This window comes from Anser anser (assembly GCF_964211835.1).
Source record: "Anser anser genome assembly, chromosome: 2".
NCBI lineage: Eukaryota > Metazoa > Chordata > Aves > Anseriformes > Anatidae > Anser > Anser anser.
In genome coordinates, this window is record NC_139721.1 from 38,327,292 (window position 1) to 38,350,671 (window position 23,380).

Sequence of the window (23,380 nt, forward strand, 5' to 3'; positions counted from 1 at the left end):
CTGTCATGACACATTAAGACTAGAGATTCACATCATATGACAACAGAGGAAAGCATGTCACTTTACTAAAGCAGAAGTCATCTAGACATCCACAGAGGAGACTGAAGGTACTACAAGAGGTATCAACTCTTACTGAGGCAACATGATAGAATTTCTGAATACAAAGGGAATGTGTTCTGTCACAAATTTCTTACTGAATGTATTTTTGCCTATTGAAAAATAAGCTTTTCTTTTGTTTCAGGTAAAACAATACCATCATATAGCACAGGAATGTGCAAGATTTCCTGTAGGGCAATGGCATCAATAGTTTTGTAGTTTGCATTGAAAATAAGATGAAAAATATTGACAGATCTGTTATCAGTAGCTACCAAAAATCATGCTGCTTTACTATCTGTTAAAACATCTGGCTGAATAATGAACTACCATCAATATGGAAGTTCCCCCACTGGGAACACATTGTATTGATTGTTAGATGTAGCTGACCACTAGTGCAGCTTTTTCTTAAAGTAGTGTATTAATGGAGACACTTCCCAAGACAATGTATACAATGTGATCTTTACACTTTACTTTTGCTGATACCGAACATATTACCAGACCACATACTTTATATGTTTCTGTATTTCATAACCTGTAATCTGCAAAATGTACAAAAAATTATGAATTTGATTATGGATGTGCCTCAGTGTTGCAGCCCCATGGTGCTGCACAAACTAAGAGGTTGTCCTTCTCGTAAAGAGTTTAAGATACAAATGGTAAATTGTCAGTTATCTGAAACTGGGGTCTTTGAACTCCACTGACTGAACAGAATGATCTAAATTAAAAAGATAATTTAAGAAAAAAAAATGTGCATTCCTTCGTTTTTCTGATCATTTGCCTTTAAGACTTTTTTTTTCACCAGCCAGGAAAGCATCAGGTTCCCATAAGAACCTCTGATTCCCAAGAAGCCAAAGCTCCAAGTGTATTTGACCTGGTGCTTGTGACATTCCTCGAAATGGGCTGTTTCACTGTTTGTTTTCAGGTCCACAGGGACTGGATGCTGGGTGACATGCTGACCCCAGAGCTATTAACAAGATGCTGGTCTTTTTTATATGGCTGTAAAGAACAGAGCGCACCCTGAAAATGACAAAGTAATGATAATAATTAAAAGTAAGCTCTTACTGGAAACACATTTTGAAACTCGAGTGAGCTTAAAGCCTTCAAAGAACCACAAACAGTAGGAGGCAATATCAAAATGTTATGCTCAATATGCAGAAAAAAAATCCTGGAGCCCCCTGTAGATTGCCATGCTGCAGATACAACATGGTTTTCAAACTGATTATCTGTGCGAGTCAAATTCTCAGAAACAGGATGAGGAGTTAAGAGAAAAAAAAGACCTATGAAAATGTTAAACCTGGTAGTGCCCGGATTTTCTCCAAGGAACTTACAGCAGATCTGTAAGTCTTATCGAATTCCACCCCCCCACCCCCCCATCCATATCATAATGGTATCTTAACAGCAATGTTCCTGGCTAAATTCCATCCAAGGGCAACACCTCTCCTGAAAATGACTGTAGAACATACCCCCTTGAGGTTTTACTTAGCAGACAATCCCAGAGTCACCAAGAAGACATTTCTTATTAATTATGAGGTTTCCAAAATATTTCTTTAGCAGACTAAGATGAGGACAAAGAAAACAAATGCATGACATAGAAGATTAAACTGCCACTCCAATCATTTCTTTTTCAAATATGTGGGCTTTTCCACTACCAATTTCAACATTAACCACTTCATCATTCCTCTAAAAACTCTTCCAGCTTCCTCATGTATTAAATTATTGGTGGGCTGCTAAGGTAGAGCTGCTAAATAACTTCACTGTAAAACCTATTTGTAATCACAAACACACCCTTCACCAACCTCAAAAAAAAAAAAAAAAAAAAAAGGAGTGCAGGAGAGTTTTCCCTTTTTGAAAGTCTGGCAGAAATACTGAAACAAGTATGTAGCTTTAGTCCAAAGGGTAAGTTTTTACTTGTGTGATTAAATCTATGTGACATTACTCACATTATATTATTCACATGATGTTATACTCACATTAAGACTAGGACATTTTGTTTTTACTGCATGAATGATTTTTTTGTTTTCATATATGCATAGGTTGAAATAAAAGCTATTGGTTTCCAAAGTTTTACACTTTACATAACATTTGCACCTGGGCATAATCATAAAATCAGAATAATTTAGGTAGGAACAGATATGTGGAGGTCATCTGGTTTGGTCACTGCTCCCCTCTCCATCATCCCTCGCTCCATACACACAAAGCAGGGTCAACTTTGAAGTTGATTCAACTTCAGAATTAAATCAAGCTGTCCAGAATCGCAACCAGATCTGAATATCCGCAAGGATGTGACAGTGTACTGCTGTCTGGGTGCATATTGCAGGTTGGTGGCAGTTCCAGTGCTTCTGTGGTAAATGAGAAACTGCTGCTTTACTTCAGCCACAGCACTCAACAGCACCTAACATTCCGTGGACTTGGAAATCCTGGCCATAAGGTGACACGCAGCTTTATCACAGGAAGCTGAACTGATTTGCTGAAATGCTATGATTGTCCAAATTGTGTTCTTTGGGGAATACACAATGGATGGTGCTGCAAAACTGCTTGATGTTCTAACTAAATGTTCCCAAATGACTTCTCCTTTAAAAAAAAAAAACACGATAAAACTACGCTAGACAAGTACAAAAGTCTCCAAAATCAGAAAAGCAAAAGTACAAAATGATTAACTATGTAACAGACGTATTGACTATGGGAGATAACAGAGCTCCAGCAGAACATCTGATGTTTGGAGTACTTTTTCCATTAAGGAAGAAGTAGGTCCAATATTCACTGTAAAATGAAGTATAATGAGAAGACAGCTGAATGGCTGAATTGCTTTTTTGCTTAAGTCTTCACTTAAAAGGGCCAAATGTGATCCCAGCTCATGGTAGAAGATGATAAAAAATGTTTTCAAATCAGCTGGGCTATATGAAATGCACTCTAAAATATATAAGGAACTTGCTGAATACATTTCATTACTGTTAGCTTTCTCAGAGATAACACAAGGATAATTGATGAGTATCCAGAAGACAGAGAAAAGGAAAAGTATAATCCCTATCCTTAAAAATACGGTAAATTACAGAGTAGTGAGTTTTATTTGTACCTGCGTTTTCTGGAAATTTAACGTAGCCAACAGTTTCTAAGATGCTAGACAATGAAAAACAAATTACTGTCAACCTACATGGATCTGTTGAGAACAAACTTTGTGAAACCAACCTGATTTTTTTATGTGGAAAACTTGCTTGGAAGGGAAAAGATTTGTCATATATTTTCATCTTTAAAGAGATTTTTGATAGTTTCCCATTTTATTACCTTAAAGTAATCTAAGAAAGTAAGTGAAAGTGTCATGAGATGCAAAACTGGCTAAATATCTGTACTGTAAGAATTTTGACTAGTGGTTCACTGACAGGTGAATTAACTTGGCTTTTGCTGGAGGGTTTGTCCTCGACCACAGGGCAAATTATCTTACAGATTTATAAACGACTTGTCTGCTAGAATAAAACATATACTTACTAGGTTTATGGACAATGTGAAGACAGGAAAGATTGTAGTCATGTTAGAAGGCAAGATAGTATTCAAAATGATTTTGATGAAATGGGGAAATGGTCTAAGAGGAAGAATGTAATTCAGTATAGTAAGAAGGTTTGGGAACCACATTTCAAGAACAATGTGGGCCAACTGGCAAAAGTCCAGAGGACAGCAGTGAAACAATCAGAAAACAAGGAAACATAACCTTCCTCCAGAGAAGCATTTGAACAATTTAGTCTGAAGAAAACTGTGGGAAGAGGTAATTATGATAACCAAATACATCAAGGGCTACTGTTGAGAGGAAAGCTGCATACGAAAAAGGAAAATAAATGGAAATAATGGTCTTGGATTGCCGTAAAAATTTAACATACACCAGGACTGCATCTAACAGCAGTGTGAATAAGGGTACAGACAGCAGTATAGCAATGTCATGAGCCCAGATAGCTCTAACAAGAGAAGAAAAACCAGACCCTATCATTCCTAAGTAAATATGTGTCTGGGCAATGCATTGGGACATGTTTTCTAGTTGCAAGGAAAGTTAGGCAGTAGAATAACAAGACTTCCATAATTGGATGTTGTTGGTTTTTTATGAATAGGTTAGACAAAGCTATGGCTGATACTGCCCTGAGGCATCAATAATGGTTTACTTGATAGTTCCTCTAACCTGAATTTTTATGATTCATTACAAAAAATATCTGCTCAGTAAATTGTTTTGGGTAGTCTAAGGCATCATCCTTGGGTAGTCTAAGGTTATCCTTGTACATTCAATAAATAGCAACACAATAGCATGTACATGGAAGAAAACCACAGTAACATCCAAAACTGATAAAATATATTTCTAAGTCACTGCCAGACATTAAGCAGAAATGGGCTTTTTATCAAGTTTGTGATAAACTGCAAGCTCTTCAGACTTAAGAAATAGAAGCAGAGAACCTGATCACAGCAGGCTTCCTTATTTAGAATCTGAGCTACAAGGAGGGCCACTGCAATCAATAAGACTATCAGAGGTCATATGATGCTTTAAAAGTATGCTGGAATGATATGTCAATAGAAAAAAACCCTCACATTCAAAACACACCTTGTATTCATTCTCTTTTCCTCCCATTACTCTCCCTCCCATCCTGTCAGCTGTTAATTTTCTGCCATTATTAAAACCCTTGATAACTACTTTATAAAACAACACAATACATATGTAAAACAAACATATTGGACCTAATTCATAACAAACAAAAGGCCTTTTTGGTGTACACAGTTTTCTGCTTCCAATTAATGAGATTCTCACTCTCAGAAAGATTATTTTAATTCATTATTTTAAAAGGTAAAAGGGTTGCCTCCTAAGATCACAGGGAATAGTAGTAGCACAGACAGCAAGTATGCAAGTACTTAGGAGTTTTTCTTCAGCTTGAGCGCATTTCCTTTTGGCCACTTCTGAAATCAGGGTCAGAAGCAGCCACAAGAGATCATCTTGTGACCTGTATGTCTGGGACAGGGAGCAGAAGAACCCCTCCACAGTTCAGGTGGAAAGAGTTAGAGACCTGCTGCTCCACCTGGACTGTCACAAGTCCATGAGGCCAGATGGGATCCACTCGAAGGTGCTGAGGGAGCTGGTGGATGTGATTGTTGGACTGCTTTCCATCATCAGTGGTCTTGGTCATCCAAAGAGATCCCGGATGACTGGAGACTTGCTAATGTGACACCCGTCTATAAGAAGGGTCGGGAGGAGGACCCAGGGAACTACAGGCCTGTCAGCCTGACCTTACTGCCAGGAAAGGTGATGGAACAGCTCATCTTGAATGCAATCATACAGCACGTGCAGGACAACTGGGGTATCAGGCCCAGCCAGCATGGGTTCATGAAAGGCAAGTCCTACCTGACCAGCCTCATCTCCTTCTACGACTGAGTGACCTGCCTGGTGGATGACAGAAAGCCTGCTGACGTAGTATACCTAGACTTCAACAAGGCCTTTGACATGGTCTCCCATAGTATTCTCCTGGAGAAGCTGGCAGCCCATGGCTTGGACAGGCACACTCTTTGCTGGGTTAAAAACTGGCTGGATGGCCAGACCCAAAGGGTAGTGGTAAACAGAGTGAAATCCAGCTGGCAACCGGTCACCAGTGGTGTTCCCCAGGGGGCAGTGTCGGGGCCCATCCTCTTTAATATCTTTATTGATGACTTGGATGAGGGAATTGAGTGCAGCCTCAGTAAGTTTACAGTTGACACCAAGTTGGGGGGAAGTGTCGATCTGCCAGAGGGTAGGGAGGCCCTGCAGAGGACCTGGACAGGACGGGTTGATGGGCAGAGGACAGTGGGATAAGGTTCAATGTGGCTAAGTGCTAGGTCCTGCACTTTGGCCACAACAACCCCATGCAGCGCTACAGGTTTGGGGGAGAGTGGCTGGAAAGCTGTGCAGAGGAAAAGGATCTGGGGGTGCTGATTGATGCTTGCCTGAACATGAACCAGCAGTGTGCCCAGGTGGCCAAGAAGGCCAACAGCATCCTGGCTTGGATCAGGAATTGTGTAGCCAGCAGGACCAGGGAGGTGATCGTCCCTTTGTATTCTGCTCTGGTGAGGCTGCACCTCGAGTACTGTGTTCAGTTTTGGGCCTCTCAGTACAAGAAGGACATTGAGGCCCTGGAACGTGTCCAGAGAAGGGCTATGAAGCTGGTGAAGGGCCTGGAACACAAGGCCTGTGAGAAGCGGCTGAGGGAACTTGGGTTGTTTAGTCCAGAGAAGAGAAGGCTCAGGGGAGACCTTACTGCTCTCTACAACTACCTGAAAGGAAGGTGTGGGGAGCTGGGGGTCAGACTCTTCTTGCAGGTAACTAGTGATAGGACAAGAGGGAATGGCCTCAAGTTGCACCAGGGGAGGTTTAGGTTACAAATTAGGAGACATTTCTTCTCAGAAAGAGTGGTCCGGCATTGGAATGGGTTGCCTAGGGAGGTGGTAGAGTCACCATCTATGGGAGTGTTTAAGGAAAGGTTGGATGTGGTGCTTAGGGACATGGTTTAATGGGTGACATTGGTGGTAGGGTGATGGTTGGACCAGATGATCTTGGAGGTCTTTTCCAACCTTAATGATTCTATGATCTGGCTCCAGACAGAATCAACTGTACAAACTACATTCTTGATCAAACACTCCTGTAAAAGAAACCATGATTTCCCTGAGAAATGTATTGTTTTCATAAATAAATAAATAAACTTGGAGCAGTTTTTAACCTGTATTTTTGCAAGCAAAAATAATTTCCGAATGAGGCAGGGCATGTGAAAACATGCACCATCTAAACCAGAATAATAATCTTTTAAATCTTTTTTTTTTAAACCAGAATAAATCTTTTCCCATAAAATTCAACCAGGATATTTCTCTTATTTTTCAAAAGGAGGACAATCAAGCTAAAGCTTTCTTCACCTGCATAAATGGAAAAGTGCAACTGTATCTGAAAACACCATTAAAACTGTTCAGGTTTTGTCTTTCTTGATGATAGTCCCACTGCCTCAGTTCTTACCACTCCTTGAGATAAGAGCTGAAATGATATATATTTCAAAATCTTGATTTATGTTCATGGAAAAGTGCCTGTTTATTACAGTTTCTCAGTTTCTTCTGGTATTTTAGCACATTGCTGTAAAATGCCTTGGTTCCAGTCCTGAGCTGCAGGTTTGGCTCACAGCTCTTCCTCTCTCGTGAAAGGTTAAGATTGCATCTATAATATGGCTCTCCTGACACCTCTGGAAAGGTTTTTAGACAACGATTCCAGAAACAAATGAGTTTCTAACCTGTCAAGTAAGGGTGCTAAATGCAAAGAATTCTGTTAATACAATGTTACTGTTGAGATTTTCAGTCAGGCACAGTCTGGGAAGCCTAAATTATACCTCTCACAGTAATTCTAATGAAGTATACTTAGGTGTCTGAAAAAAAAAAAAAAAAAAAGACAAACGCAAAACACAAACAGCATTGCAGAAAACTACATTTGAAATCAATGAGATCTGTTCCTGGTTTCCAACACATACTGGTTGTTATTCTCGTCTCAAGCCTATCCCATGCCTCTTGATGTATGTAACCACCATACACTCTCAATGGGTTTTGCCTTGAAAGGTGTACAACGGTCATCTGAGCAGCTGATTTGCTTGTCCATTAGACAATCATTAACCATAGGCTCCTTCCTTCCTTTCTTTCTTCCTTTCTTCTCTCTCTCTCATGCACACAGAAATGATGAACATATCTGTACTTTTGCTGGCCATATCTTCAACCCTTACCAACACCCCTTCAAAAAGAGACATAAAAGCCTGTTCTGGAAAGACTAGATATAACGGGACTATTCTGAGTCTTCTCTGTAGCAATAGCTTTCTGCTAAAAAAAAAAAAAAAACAAACAAAAAAAAAACTGTGAGGGTCCTGCTGCATTTAGGATCTTCACACTTTCCAAAGTAGGACAAGGATGGAGGAGGCAGAGAAGGTAGAGTTACAAGAAGGTAGAGTTACACCCCCTAATTAAGGTAGGTGGCAGAAGCAGCTACTAAAATACACTTATTTCAGACCAGTGACACCATTATCAACTCAAACTCTATTGAGAATTTAATAAAATCTGGGGGAAATATTTGAAAACAGAAATGTGTGAAGGACACTTACCACCAAGCATTCATCTGTCATCTCTTAAAACTGATATTCAGCAAATATAAATGACCATCACTCCATCGACATTAATGGGTTTACAGAAGCTAGAGAGCCAAAGAAGGTGAGTTTTGAATGATCTAATAATAGAAAAAGCAGGTGATGATGATAAACTCAGCTGTATCATCACCATATACCTTGTTGCTCATAAACAAACAAGAGTGACACAACCAAACTTTACCAAGGAAAAAATCTATCCTCGTGCTGTGAAAAAGTATGAACGCTTCAAGCTCAAGTCTCATTTTTCTGAGAGTTTGAAAGCACCAGACTATAAAGGCTTACAAAAGACAAACGGTGATCATGTGCTTAGGGCATGAGCCTAGGAGTCATGAGTCTGGGTTTTTTTCCTGTCTCTGTCCCAACTTCCCTATTGCCTCATGCAAGGTCTTCTACTCGCAGCACTAGCAGAAAAAGGCTACAAACCTTTGAGTGCAGCTGTAAGAAATAGTTCAAAGATCCTAGAAGATTAATAATAATCTGCAAAGAGGACAGAATAAAAAAGATCAACTAAGCAGGAAGGGTTAAAATTCAATGTCTGTTTTAGCTTTATGACTGGTAGGGTAAGAAAGAATCTTGAAATTAACAAAGCAAAACTGGTGTACATAAAATTAGTCCCAAATCAGCTAAATAATAATGTGGAGGTTTATTCCACCAACGGCTTGGCTTCTGTGTAGAGTTTTACAAAACAAAACCTCAGAAATCAAAATAGCAAGAGATTTCCATGGGAACTCTGGAAAGCATATGGCAATTTCCAGCCCCGTTCAGAGCGTCCACCCCCCCCACTGAGCTTCAGCCAGAGGGGAAAAAGACAAAAACAGTCAGGATGAAACCAACTATCATCAGTAGGATATTAACCCAGCAGTCTTAAGACTGCTGGATGTACTTCTCTTCTATCCTTATATTCCTCTCAATTCTTACCTTTCACCTAATCCTAAAACCCCACTACAGCTGTATTATGGATTAAGACGGTCCGTTCCATTCTGCTGCCCAAGAATTACCAACAGAAGAGAAAAACCTGACTGGGCTGAACAACTCATGTTCTCACCAAAAGAATAAGCTGGAATTCAACAAAGCAATAACTATGGACCCAGTCTGTTCACCTAACATATCTCTTTGCTGTAGCTGCTTCACATCCAGAGAATGTCAATGAACTATATGCCTTCATATGTTGTTAACTCCCCATGTATTTTTGCTGGTTTGTCTCAAAAAGGGTAAGTAACTAGTACTAGCATCTTGATACACTCGAAAATCTAAATCAGGCTGGTTGACAGATTGCTGACCCAGCTTCCATGCTGAGGTGAATATCCTGATTATATCAAAGAACCATAGAATAGTTTAGGTTGGATGGGGCCTTAAAGTAGTTCCAACTTGTGTGCCATGGGCCAGGACACCTCCCATTCAGGATCAGGTTGCCCAAAACCCTATCTAGTATGGAAGGTATCCCTGCCATGGCAGGGGCATTAGAACTAGATGATCCCAGATCTCTGCAGAAACAAAGACCCTGTTACCTACCATCCCTACCTTCCCACGTCAGAAAGGACTGAGGCATGAAATCCAAAAATAAGCCTATGGAGCGTGTATACCAGCTGCATTCCTGATCTGGTCAGTGGGGTGGCCGTGACTCCAGCCTGTACTACAGAACCTGCCCCTTAGTTTCAACATAGTCCTAGAGAACTAAATTGGGTTTCTTTGCTCACAGGAATTTTAGAATAGTTTCAAATAAATTTGGTGTAACTGTTAGGTTTCAATATACTTAGAGGTTTGTTGTTTTTTTGTTTTTTTTTTTCTCCTTCCGTCTTCTGTAAGCTCCTCAGTAATTTTCCATGGTCTGATTTGGTTGGTTTAATCATCCTGATGGGGGATCTAAATCAGTGGAGTCCAAACTTTGCTTAGGGTTGTTCAGTGACAAGAACATCTTAGCACCTTTGACCCTCTGGTAATGACTCCTCAGTCAGAATTATTATGAAATACCTCAATGTCGATAGCTAAAAAACTCAGATACTATCGCTTTAGAGAGACACAGAGTATCTATCTAACAGTATTAATTTTACTGAGATGCATATCTCTTCCAGAGTGGGTCTGATTGCTTTGCCTGTAATCCAGCCAAGCCCAGACCAGCTTCAGTCCAGAAGTTCTGGGGATGTATTAGCCCAGCACTGAGCCAGAACTACATTATTCTCAGCAGGCTTATTAACCAGGACACCACACCATGCTAACTCCATTGTTCCCAGATGTGAACTGGCTTACCTCCAGCCATCTTAAAGCAGCATGATCTCTAACGTAAAAGTTCTTTGAATTCTGTATATCTGCAAAAGAATAACTAGTGACGACGGCCAGAGAAAGGCTCACCTTGCCATACAGCTGGCTTTTCTAATGCAAAATTATAACTGCATATAAATATGCATTCAAATAGGACAAAGAGAGATATTTTATAAAGAGTATGTATGAGGCTTGAAGACGTAATTATATAATAAAATGACCTCAAAATCTGAGGTATTTTCTTGCTTATCCAGAGATCAGCATATATTAGTTTCTGACATTTGAAAGGCTTTTGTTCCCAACTAATAAAATGAGAGTAGAACAGACCTTGAAAGCATCTTAAAGTAATGGAAGATTTAATAAGAAAATGGATAATAAGATACTTTTAGTCTAGCAAAAAATGCCATCATGTTAATAATAGATGACCAGCACTACTCAGCATGATGTAGGGATCTGTGAAATGTTACAAAGCTAAGTCTCATGCTAGTGAAATGCTGGCTGGTAACACCGACAGAGTCAGTACGCGTGGCAGAAATCTTCCCTGGGGGATATCCAGTGGGTATATCCTCAACCACAACACTTTTAGATTACGAAAGGGTACTAATCTTTGCACACTTCCTAATGGTTCAATGACTTCATCTAATGGCACCTTCTAATAGTGCCTGCACTTACAGAGCCCAGTCAGTGGCACAGCTGCCTCGGTTACAGCTCGATCCCCCAAGGTAGAGATGCTCGAGTGGAAGGCAGTCAGCATCCCTAACTCCTGCTGCTCTCAGAGGGAGATGAGGTTACTCACTCCTGTAAAGGAGGTGCTCCACACTTGGCACAGCCAGACTGGCAGGCCTCTGATAATTTGTGTGCTTTAAAGACAGAGATTATCCCTTAAACCCCAATATAATATATTGCTTTGTGTTTAAATGAAAGGAATTGTTAGCGAATGGACTGCTTTGAGAATTACTCTTCTGCCTAGATAGTTGGGATCTACTGCTAGTCATGCTTTTATCATTCAGAGAAAAAGGTACTTGTAAAAAATCAAAAGTTTACCACCCAAGAGATCAGGATTTCTTCTTCCTATGGTAATGTATATGGTATAATATCTTAGCCAATTCCAGTTATCAAAAATTAAATTAATCAGATGGGTTGACAAAAGTAACATACCAAGAAAACCAAGAATTCCCAGTTCCTTTTGTAGAAATTAAACAGTGCTTCTATCTAACCTTTTCCCTTCCTCAAAATTGTCCTTTCCCTTTATGCAGTTGGTCAGTTTCAGCATTCAGAGAACATTTACTTATTTTCCTGTTCTCCAGAATACCCTAGGAGCCTGACTCCCATCTTTTTTAAGAGCCTGTGTCCAGAAGTGACACTGTGAGGGGGAAATCCCCACCTAAGCATGCAGCCAGTACAGGTGTCAGTATCTGCAAGTCTCATTCTGCAGCAGAGAATTCCAGTTGATCATGTCAGGACTCAAATCTGTCAACACCTGAAAATAATCTTTCCAAGAGAGAATTTGTAGTTAGTACATTCCTCCTTAAACAGAAAGATATTTTTGTCTTTGCAGTGACTTTTACCACCCCTAAATCACTTTGCAAACAGCACGCAATTAAAAAATAACGTAATCTCCAACTATGCCCCCACCCAAATATAGAGAACTTGCCTATCAAAATGTTAATACACTCATAGTCACTTGTGGCCAATACAGAAAAGGAAGTATGGTAATTTTGTGCAGAAACATGAGCAAACGCCAAGCAGAAAAAAATGGACCAGAATCCAGAGATTCTCTGTAGGGCCTAAAGAAAATCATTTAACATTTGCATGCTTCCTTTCCCAAGTGCACTACCTGTTTTGGTTTATAAGCACTTTAGGCAAGGTGTATCTCAGACACACATCATAGTCTAGAGACAACCTCTGCTGCACTCTGCTTCTCGTGATTTTTAAAAGCACTAACCCAGTACTGGATTTGGGGCATTAATTACTTCAGCTTCTCAACAGATGAGTAAGCAGGCTGAAACCCTAGCAGCAGTGGAGCACTCCAGCATGTCTGGCACATGCACAAGATGCAGATCAGCCTAGAAACCCAACTACAGCCTAGAAATCTCACAGAACACTAAGAGATTCACATGGCCAAGAATTTCACAGGTGCGGTATGCTAAGGCAACCAAATATGTAGGAAGGCAGAATAACACGTAATGAAATTATTATCTGGTCAAAGGAAAGGCCAGAATCTCTGTTGCTAGTAAGACCTTGGATTAACCTTGACAGTTTTCTGACCACAAGGCTCCACAGAAACAGTTCATCAGCTTTCCATGCAAATAAGTATCACATACTGGCTGAACTCAAAAGCCTGGAACCTTTCATGGATATAAAAATGCAATGAAACTACTTCATATCACTCTTTCATAGAGTCATAGAATGGTTTGGTTTGGAAGAAACCTTAAAGATTACCTAGTTCCAACTTCTCCATACTCTTTATAGGTGATGCAAGCTTGTTAAACGCGACTAAAAGAGGTTACAGGTAACTTTGTGCTCCAGCCATCGTGAAATACCCCCCTCCCTTTTAAAAAGATAAAAATAAAAGCCAGGGTATGTAGAAAATTTGAGCAGAGCAGGGTTCATACAGGTTTAGTGCCTGCCCCACACTTGTCCCATAATGAGCAAGGAGCACGCAGCTGTATTAAGTGACTCTTGGTGTGGCTGCTCTTGTTCTTGTTAAGAAGGCTCCAGGCAGCCTGCATTAGTGCCGTGCATGAAGACCCCACATCTCAGCTACATGAGTGATATTGTGAGAGAGTCATCTGTATGCTCAACTGATTACAGATGCACAGACTAACAGGTGTAACTTGTAACAATTAAAATCTAAACACACTTGACTACAGCTACTTAACTAACGAAAAAACATGCAGAGAAATGAAGGGCTTCATCACATTCATTCAATTTAAATCAACTTTGGCACTTTGTGGTTACTTCTGGTACCACTCAGTCAGCTTTGGCTTTCATCAAACCACTATGATTAAATTATACATTACTAATACAACCTAAAGCCATTCATGACATCAAAAATACTTCAATACACTTAAACTCATTCATGACATTTGAGTGAAGTTTGGTTTAGGCTACTGCCATCCATACATCTGATTTGTCATCATGCATTCAGACTTGGAAGAACTACTTCTATTCCCTTCCAACATCCCTGTTGAAAGTCCTCTGACAACAGCATTACAGTAAATTATACTACTAGCTCATTTATCATGTATCACTCATTAACTACTCTTCACACTGCCTTCTTCTCTAAACTAACCAGACCTTTTTTTAATGTTGTGCAACCAGCACGATGCAAAAAAACACAGCTAACTGTGGATTAGACTAAACTAAATTCTATTCCTGTCGTATAGACATAAATCAATCAGATAACAACCCTGTGCTTGGTTTTCCTACAAGTGAGGAGAAATGGACCACAGTACTATACATTCATTTCTGCACAACTTTGATTTTTCTTCTTATGCTGGAAGAGTAGTTAAAGAAACATGTACATGGATCCTTGGACAGGAGACTTATCCTTGTTTATGAAAGTGCTCTACTCAGCAGCACTGATTACTTTGTTTTAACCAAGCAATTCTACCTGCCACTTGTGAGGGCAAACACTTTTGCCATTTATCACAGTTCACTAGAATGACACTATTTTAGCCAAGGGTGTGATAATGGGACAGTGCAACCACAGAAGTGAAGAGTACTTTCAGGATTGAAGAACCTTAAACCAGATGTTCACTGGGTCAACTTACAGCTACAATTAAATTTTAAGTTTTACTGATTTGGGATTAGGGCGAACAGGGTCTGAATCCTACTTTAATAAAGCAGATGAAGATCAGAACTTGGAACTTGTTCTGAAATAGTTGGGAGGAGAGATGGGAACAAATCATCTGGCTCAGGAAAAAAGGGCTCTCAGACAGAATGGAAATAGCATATAATTTCACAGCTAAGCACTGGCGCCAAGAATTTTATGTTGATGAGAACAGAAACAGTTTATCAGAAGAAAGATGAAGCTGAGCACCAATCAGCAACTGGTGCCAACATAAGAATCAACGGGAAACAGCGGCAAACACCTAAAATTGCTTCCAAATGTGGAGATTTTTTTAAGCTTCCGGAATGCACATGCTAGTAGATACGTTGAAATGGGCACCTTAAAAATGTACAGCTGACTGACTACAGGCTGACTTAATAATCTTCAGCAGCTCAAGGGATCTTCATGAGGAGACCATCTCTTCATTTCTCTGAGTAGCTCCATCTGCGTTAGAGGGCAGAGAGGCTTTTGAGGTTTCTGTGATGTAAATTATTCACACAATCTGTAGGAGCAGCAAGGCTTCTGTTCCAGTTAAAATCTAAACACACTTACCTTGATGATGTCTACTTAATTCATGGAAAAAAAATAGAGAAATGAAATACTGTTCTCTGCGCAGAAAGACACAATAAGCTTTTAGCTGAAAAAAAAATAGCGCACAAGCAGAGGCAAAACTACATATTTTTGTAATGTTATTCCTACATTATTATGCCTTATAGTTTCCAGCTTTAGAATTTTTCAGCTTTTTATTCCTTGATTATGGAGACTAAACTTCCTAAAGAAGTTTTTTCTACACACTCGATTTTAACAGAATCCCATTTCTGAAACACATTTAGACATTTTATAAGCTCCTTCCAGTCCATCTAAAAATCTGTCTAATTGTTTTGTTGTTGTTTTGTTTTGTTTTTTGTTTCTTTTGTAGGGATGCACAAGGCTCGTATTTTATTGGAATTTACATACCTACTCATTCTACTGAGACTCATGCAGAGCTTCAGCTGCATCCTCACAAGATCCAGAAGGACTTTGCTTACATGAGATTGCAGGGACTGTTGACAGGGCAGTGAATCTGCACTGTTCCCAGAACGGTACCGAATTTTCAAAGATCCACCAGAGGAAAAAACTAAAGTTAGGTGAGAAAGACTGCAATTCTAATCTCTCTAATAAATATCATCATAATACGGTTGTGCTTCTTTGTCTTTTTATTCAGAAGGTCTGACACTAGCAATAAAATACAACTGTGAGAGGTTGGCCTATCATCAGCAACATGTTAGATAAGATAAAAATTATTTTCTTAAGGTCTTGCTTCCAGTGAAACCTTAGAGAGGAACTCCTCCTACAGACACAGTTAACTTTCATCTGTGCACTGAAGAGGGCTCCCATGTCTCACCTTTTTTACACTGATCTAAATGTACCTTTCCACAATTCATCTCATGCTCACACATGATCTCCCTCACTATAAAAGCATATCAGGATCTTTCTGTTCATGGGTCACCTTCCTTTACTCTATCTGTAGCTACTTTGGTGTGTGTCAAAACCCTCCTTAGGGAAATTCCATTTGACTAAAACGTATGTTCTTTATTTATATTTATACTCACTCTCTTCTAAAACTTTGGTGCTGATGAAATAAAAAACCTCAATCCCCTTTGGAGAGATCTGTGGAAGAACCAACTGTGATTGTTCGAGAGTCACACTCAATACAAGTAATTCTTTGCCAATTATCTTTCTTTTGCGTTTCACAAAATTTTCCATTTCTCTATGTCTTGATGTTAATTTCTGTAAGAGATATTTGTCTGGCAAACCCCACTCGTTTGATTAAGTAGAAAACTTTTCTTTTTTCTTTCTTTTCACTGTAATACTGGCATTTGCTCGTTGGAAGGGTTTTCTGCTGCTTTTGCTTGAACCTATTATTATGAAGAGCCTATATGTAAAAGAATGACTTTCAGGGACTTTAATGAGAGCTGGAGGGCATTCAGCAACTCGTAAGAACAAGTCCCAAATCACCACAGCATTAAAAAATCCATCTGAGCTGGGATTACATGCAAGGTATGGCAGTGTTTGAAGAAAGACCAGATGATAAGGAAGTATAGTAAAAAATAAAAAGACTAAAAGACTAAAATAAAATCTTTTACTACCTTTTTATTACCAGGGTCTTAAGCACTCTGTATGTTCCTGAGATCAGAGAACAGTGATTAAATCCAGCTTACGGCTTTCTTTTACGGACCTGCCAAAGGCACAGATCCTTAGCGAGATCGCAAAGATTTCACTGGTCACACACAGGGAAAAAAAAACCCATGACATGCTAAAACCTGTGATAGTGCTGCTGGCAGTGCTCTGTCAGGGAATTGTGGATCTCGCCGAGCGTAGCAATGTATCATCTGAAACCTGCTGGCATACCCTTTAGGAAGATGCGCATTAACTGCTCTTGATAGATGAGGAGAAAACTATTTCATCTTAGATGAATCTAAGCAGCTTCAAGATTCAAAGTGAGACATTTTCCATTCCCCATTGCTGAATTTTATTTTCAAGGCAAAATGTACTAAATAAAAAGCAAGAAATATTCTTCTTCTTATGAAAAAGATGAAATTCACACAAAATCAATGTGATCTTTTTAAACATTATTTTTCATTTTGTTTTAATGTGACTCATAAAGGTTACAAATGTCTCCCTATGATGCCATCCCAAGCAAAGTTATCATTTCCAGCATGAGCAAAGGCAGTGCAAACTTCATCGCTCTGTCCTGCTGGCAGCACTGAAAAGATGACCTGAAGAAAACATGGGCAAAGAGATTGCTACGGTCTTCACAACGCCATGGCCATCTCCTTGATCCTCCTAGTACAACATAAAAGGTGGAAATCAGGACTAATACGGAGATAATGTTTTTATATTGACACCATATCACGACGGCTAACATTTCATACAAGCCATAATGACTTCTGCCCTCATCTAACTTGTAGTGCATTTCAAAACGTGACCTGGAGGTGAAAAACTCTGTATCGTATTATCACCCTCTTGAACCACGCAGTCACTTATTACTGCTTCTCATCTAGAACCAAAAACGTGCAGTTCATTTCCCCATACCAATGAAAATAACAGGCTCTCTGCCCCCAAAATGACTACAGTCTTGCTTAGCAATTAACTACAGGAATGAATAAAATGTATTTTGCTTCAATACAAATGAGCTCAAAAAATCTGACATACTATATTGTATTGCAGAAATACTCTTTCTGAAATTACAAATGACAAGGCCATCATAGGTACTTGTCATTTAATTTAACACTTTAGTTTGGTGTTCAGATACACAACTGCATAGGCCAAATTCAAGCCTATTTCCACAGTATTACACCCACAACAAATTAAGAAGGTAGTTCTCTCAAAACAACCTAAATTATTGTGTATTTCAAATACCCTCCCAATAAAGAATCGAAGGCCCTTATTCTTTATGCTTTGGTAAAACGGCATAGTCATAAGGCAACCTAAGTTGAAAGAGATCTCTGAAGGTTACCTGGTAAAACTCTTACTTGTGGCACGGCCCAATTCAACATCAGATACACTTCAAAGTTAGATTAGGTTTTTCAGAGCTATATTCATCTGGGTTTTAAAACTATTTAAGAACAGAGATTCGTCAGCTTGCCTGAAAACATGATCCAACGTATGGCTGCTCTTACTATCCTTACTATCATTTATTTTTTTCCCCTAACGTTTAACCAGAACTTCCCCCTTGCTGCAGCCTGGGTGCATTGCCTCTCCTCCTTCCATTGTGCACAGCTAAGAAGATCTTACCAATATTTGTAGTGAGCACAGGAATTGATGCTGATCCTATTCAAGCGAAGTAGATAACCTCCACTCACTTTTCTTTTGCAATATCGGGGCCATTCATCTGTGCAACTGGTTTGATTCTCTCTTTGGTCACCTAATCAATTAAATTATTTTATTTATTTGCAAAAGTAACCTGGATATCACAGAGGAAGCAAGATGCAAAACTTTTACCTGAAAAACTAAAGAACTGTGATTATTTATTTGTCAACTTACCAGATTGGCCCCATAACTAAAAGGATCCTCTTTACACTTCCAAGATGCATGAAAGGTACATAAATATTGAAAAACATGATCTAATAGTATCTCATCATATAAGTTTCTATTTCATACCCAAACCTCACAAAACCAGCAAGGTTTAAACACCACCCATTCAACTGCTGGTGCAGTCAATCTCATGGAATCTCTAGGCATAAACCTACTCTGTGCTCAAGTTCTGCAAGTCCTACCCAAACCCCATTTGGATCCAACAATGCTACCCTTCTAAATTTTAATGATTTTCAAAACTGCTATCTTTGCTTCCCAGTCCCCAAAATTCTGGCAGAACGTAGCAGATCTTGAAATAGAAGATCCGCTGCATCTTCCAGTACTCTTAAAATAAATATTTCCAAAACTTCCTGTTCTTATAGACAGAAAGGATAGCTGCATAACTCGATTTTCAGTGAATCAAATGCCATTATTGTAGTTAAAATTTTGACTCGTTAAGTTCATCACTGTACAAATATTCTGTATATTTCTATATGACAGAAGACTGTCAGTCACCATCAGAGCAACAAGGGATGGTAGAAAAATAGCCTGCTGTGGTGAATAAAGCCTAAACCAAAGAAACAGTCACATACCTTAAGAGATTCACCTAGTTCAAAATTTTCAGACTGCCCTGCAAAGTTAAGGTTTCTCAAGCTCTGAATTCCCAACTTCGGAACACTGAACTGACAGAAGTATTGCTTGTGGCTTGGGGAAGAGGGGATTTCACTATCGAGGCTGAATTTCTGGTGTATGGAGTGGTTAAACACTGCAGGGCTGATGCACTAAAAATGTGTTTTTAAAATAGCTATCTTCCAACAATCTTGTAAAATAAACCAAAAACAAAGTGAAAAACACTTATTGGTGGTTGCTACTCTTTTGTTCCCAATGACAGAGATCCTAAGAAGGATACTATGTCACACATTTTTTGTATTTCAACTTGCAAAGACGTAACTCAAGTAGTCGTGCTGGATGCAGCATGTTACTTCTAATTTAACATTAAGTGCATTCACACATCCACATAACAAGTGCATCAGCCTCTCAGGCACAGCCAGTAGGAACAGTTACATGATTTGGGGGTGTCATTTGAGTTATTTGAGCAAAACACCATTCCCCCAACAGCTTTCTTAACAGTAAGGGAAGCATCCTGCTAACTGCATATTGTTCAGGGCTGAAATCTTAAGTCCCCTCCATCCCTGTTAGGACGACGTGCACTCCCTCATCCTTTACCAGTGGACAGACGCTTCATCTGCTGATCAATAGGCCAGAGACTCTGTTACCAACATAAAAAGATGCCGCAATTTACTGGTTCAAAGATTTTACTTTCTCAAATTTATCAAACCTCTTGAACCCCTGAGCTGTTAAGTGAAAAAACTGCTATCTGTCAGTTCTAACATGCAAGCACAGACAGGAAAAATCATGAAATTTTCAGAAGGTACATTAGCAGAAGTTAAAGGTTCCAGTTTAATAAAACATTTTTGAATGAGATTAAAATCTACACATGGCAAATACCACTTCCCCATGTAACTACTGAAATTCCACTACGTATAATAATAAATGGGGAAACATTACCTTTTAGTCTAATGTATACAACCTCAACTCACAGAGTAAGAATTTACAGGTGTCAGTATAATTAATGTTAAGGGCAATCACAAACATAAACCTTCTGTATATTAAGAGTTTATTAAAATGACCAAGTGCACTCACCAGGCAGTCACTTGGTCAAACCATTAATACACAGAAACTGTTTATTACCTGTGTGGTCTATTGGCACAAAAACTGTTTGGAAAGCAACAGGTTAAACAGAGAATAGACTCCTTTATGCCAACAATTAGGTAAAACATACACTTTTAAATCTGGATCTATATAATGAACACAGTGCGGCAAAGTCCAAGGAAAAACAAATGAAATGAGATTTTCAAAGCAAGGAAGCTTCCTTAGCACCTTCCATTTATCTTCCCTTCACTGCTCTGAAAATCTCATTCATGACCTCTGTTATTTACACTTATTTGTGTTTGCATATCTGTGTACTTCTAGGTACCACAAACTTCCACTTTCTGTGAAATAAAATTATCCTGCAATGGTAGTTACTCAGAAACACATTTTCAGAGCAGCATGAAGGTTTCCACAGTGTGACACATATTAACATCAATTGGATTCACACAGCTAAATCTCTCTGCAATTCTTTGCCAATTTACCACTTCCAGAATTTAATATTTTTTGAACTTGCTTTATTTTCCAAACATTTTCCTGTTACAGTATTTTATGGCATTGTGGCTACTCTAACACAGGCACCATCTCTGGCAGCTGCTTTCATTTTCTAGTACAAGGGAGGCCAACATCTCTGACTTCTGATGACACTAGTAAGACTTATGACTGTAATCCAAAGGGCCCATATATCCTTATGATATATTTTTCAGACATATACATAGCTCCTAATAATCCTAATGACAGATTTATGTGCAAAACGATATGCACACACTTCTGAGTTCTTAGCTTGACAACTTTGGAAATGGCTTATGCTTCACTCGGGAAGAGCAAGATATTGACAGAGATCATGGGGTTTAAACGCGGGGCGGGGGGGCACAGCACTGTTCTCCTTACACAAAATTCCCTTGGCTTCCAGAAGCAGAATCAACCTGCAGAGGTGCAAGGCAACCGTTCAGGAAACCCTGTGGTTAACAGCTTTTCCTGCAGCGGTGCCACCTAGCCCACCCTCTCTGCGATTATTTCCAGAATCCCGTATCACACACAACGATAGGGATTCACATTGATGAACATGAAGAACGAAATTATCATTAAATGATGTAAAATGAACTACAGAATGTCCTTGGGATTACTGGATTCGATATTAAAATGTATTAACTATAAAATGGAAAAGCTGTCAGTCAGAAATAGACATTTTCATGAATCAAAACACAATTGAAAACTGGTATTATTGTCATACCACATCAAAGTCCCCCAGCAGACAAAGAGCATTGAAAATGACAAACAAATCTTGAAGTTTACACACTTTATGCATTATTTTTAGGGAATGGGTATTTTATAGACTATCATACAACAACTGTTGTTCTTTTCATTCCAGCAACATATAACCACGCAGAGTAGGCAAAAGTTAGAGAAGCTAGTTTCAAGGAATCACGAAGCTGTGCTGCGAGGCCACTGCATACTGTGTATTTATTTCAAACAAGAAGCAAACCTTTGGTGCGAACACGTTTCCAGGAATTTGGCTTTTTACTTCACCTCATTTTATGTCAAAGAGAGCCTACGCAGTATCTGTATGCTACTGAAGGTGTTGCCAACTGTATTCTATAAGATCTGTCTTCCTCAGGTGACATCCAAAGGTTAATCCTAAGGTTCAGGCAGAACTGCTCACAGACCCTTTTCTGACATGACTAGAATATGACTAGGCGGAACAATTTTAAAACACATGCCCAGCTTTCTCTTTTCCTAAAGTTTTTCCTCGAGTTGTATAAATCACCTGTACTTTGGAAATGCTAGAAATTAGCACAAGTACTTTGGCTGTTACAGCACTTTATCTAAACGTTGTCCACAGTCAGCAACGCGCGTTTCACCTCTCCATAACTGGATGCAAGGTAAAATAAATCTCCCCTAATGACAGTAATGTCTGGGGATGTAGTTCTGTTGTGCATGCTCTATACTCGTGACCTGTGAGAAAAAGATCTAAAACCGCCCTTGGTGACAACTTCTACAGGCACAAATTGAACGCTACCACCACTGAAATCACGGAAAGTGCCTGAGCTTTAAGTTCACGTGTACCAGATTACACCTTGGATGTAAAGCATGACTTTTATTTTTAAACAAAGCGAAAGCATTTTGCCACACAGGCATTTATCAGTGCATAAAAGATATGGATATGACGACAGTGGAACATTACTATAAAACAGGTAAGTACAGCAGAAAAAGCTACATATTAAAGTCATTTCTGAAAGTTGTTAGATCATCTGATAGGTCTTTCATAAAACAGGAATCTTTTTCTGAAAGATTTTATATGCATTTCTCTGCAGATTATGGTGGCTATTCACACTTTACTTCAATTTTTATAGCCTCCGAGTAATACTACAGAACAGTAAATACAGTTATTATAACCTCCGTAACCGGTAGAGGGATATATTTGAAGAAAAAGGGGTTGTTTCTCCTCCCACACGCACTGAAGTAAATCAGGAGCAATTCTCCTGCAGTCAATGGGAGAGTATCTGTGAAACTGACGCAAAACAAGAAAAAAACAAAGCCAGAAACGTACAAGCAAAGCTCTCCTAGCACTACGGGCACAAATTGCACGTCTCCCCTGCCTTTTGGTGAGGCTGAACCATTCGTGCAACTATCCCACACTTAGCTCCATCCCGTGAAAGCAAATCTCAGCAGGGTCCAGACTCGCACGGAACACAATGGAGGTACGTACACCAGCTCGAGCAGGCGGAGAGCCTGGCATAAAGCCCCGAGAATGAATGAGGATTGTCAAGTGAAGTAATCATACGCGTTGGATTTAAGCACGTTGCCCCTGAAACACTGGGCGTTTCTGAGTGCTGTAACAGAAAACTAGGAAGATTAGAAAAGGATTTGGGGGAAAAAAATAAAAGCAGTAGGTGCATCCCACTATTTTCTTTACAGACTCAAGGACCAGCACTCGTCCTAGGGAAAGATCATGTGGCAAAACGACGACTCTGAGTCACTAGAAAAAAGAAAATCTTTTAAAATACTCTTGGGACCAGGGACGAACTGTTAAGGGAAGAGCACTATTTTATCATTCAGCTAACGAGCCCGAGGAAGGATGATCACCGCTCGGTGCCGTTTCGCCTTGACAACTCTTTCTCCCCGAAACAAATACGCCAACTTCGGTAAACAAAGAGCAGGAGACGCATTATCCTCCCTCCCTCCCGCCTCGGGAATATTTAACGAGGAGAAAAGGAAGCCCGGGAAAGTCGCGGGAGAGGACGGGCGGATTTCGCCCTTC

General features: G+C 39.5%; 1 protein-coding gene across 14 annotated transcripts in view; it reads right to left on the reverse strand.

Annotated features, from left to right (window-relative positions):
- The window catches only part of NKAIN3 (sodium/potassium transporting ATPase interacting 3), a 372,374-nt gene that overhangs the window by 346,872 nt on the left and 2,122 nt on the right, over window positions 1-23,380 (reverse strand). For 4 of the 14 annotated variants that reach the window (XM_083823888.1, XM_083823886.1, XM_083823880.1 and 1 more), the window contains exon 1: window positions 11,735-12,008. The exons of 5 other annotated variants lie outside the window; for them this stretch is intronic. In XM_083823888.1, coding sequence (XP_083680014.1) covers window positions 11,735-11,790 — 56 coding nt within the window. In that variant the 5' untranslated portion in view covers window positions 11,791-12,008. Of the gene's footprint in view, window positions 1-8,216; window positions 8,339-8,681; window positions 14,684-18,265; window positions 22,953-23,380 lie in introns of those variants that run through there. 5 more of the 14 variants (XM_083823889.1, XM_083823881.1, XM_083823879.1 and 2 more) reach the window with 4 other exon arrangements.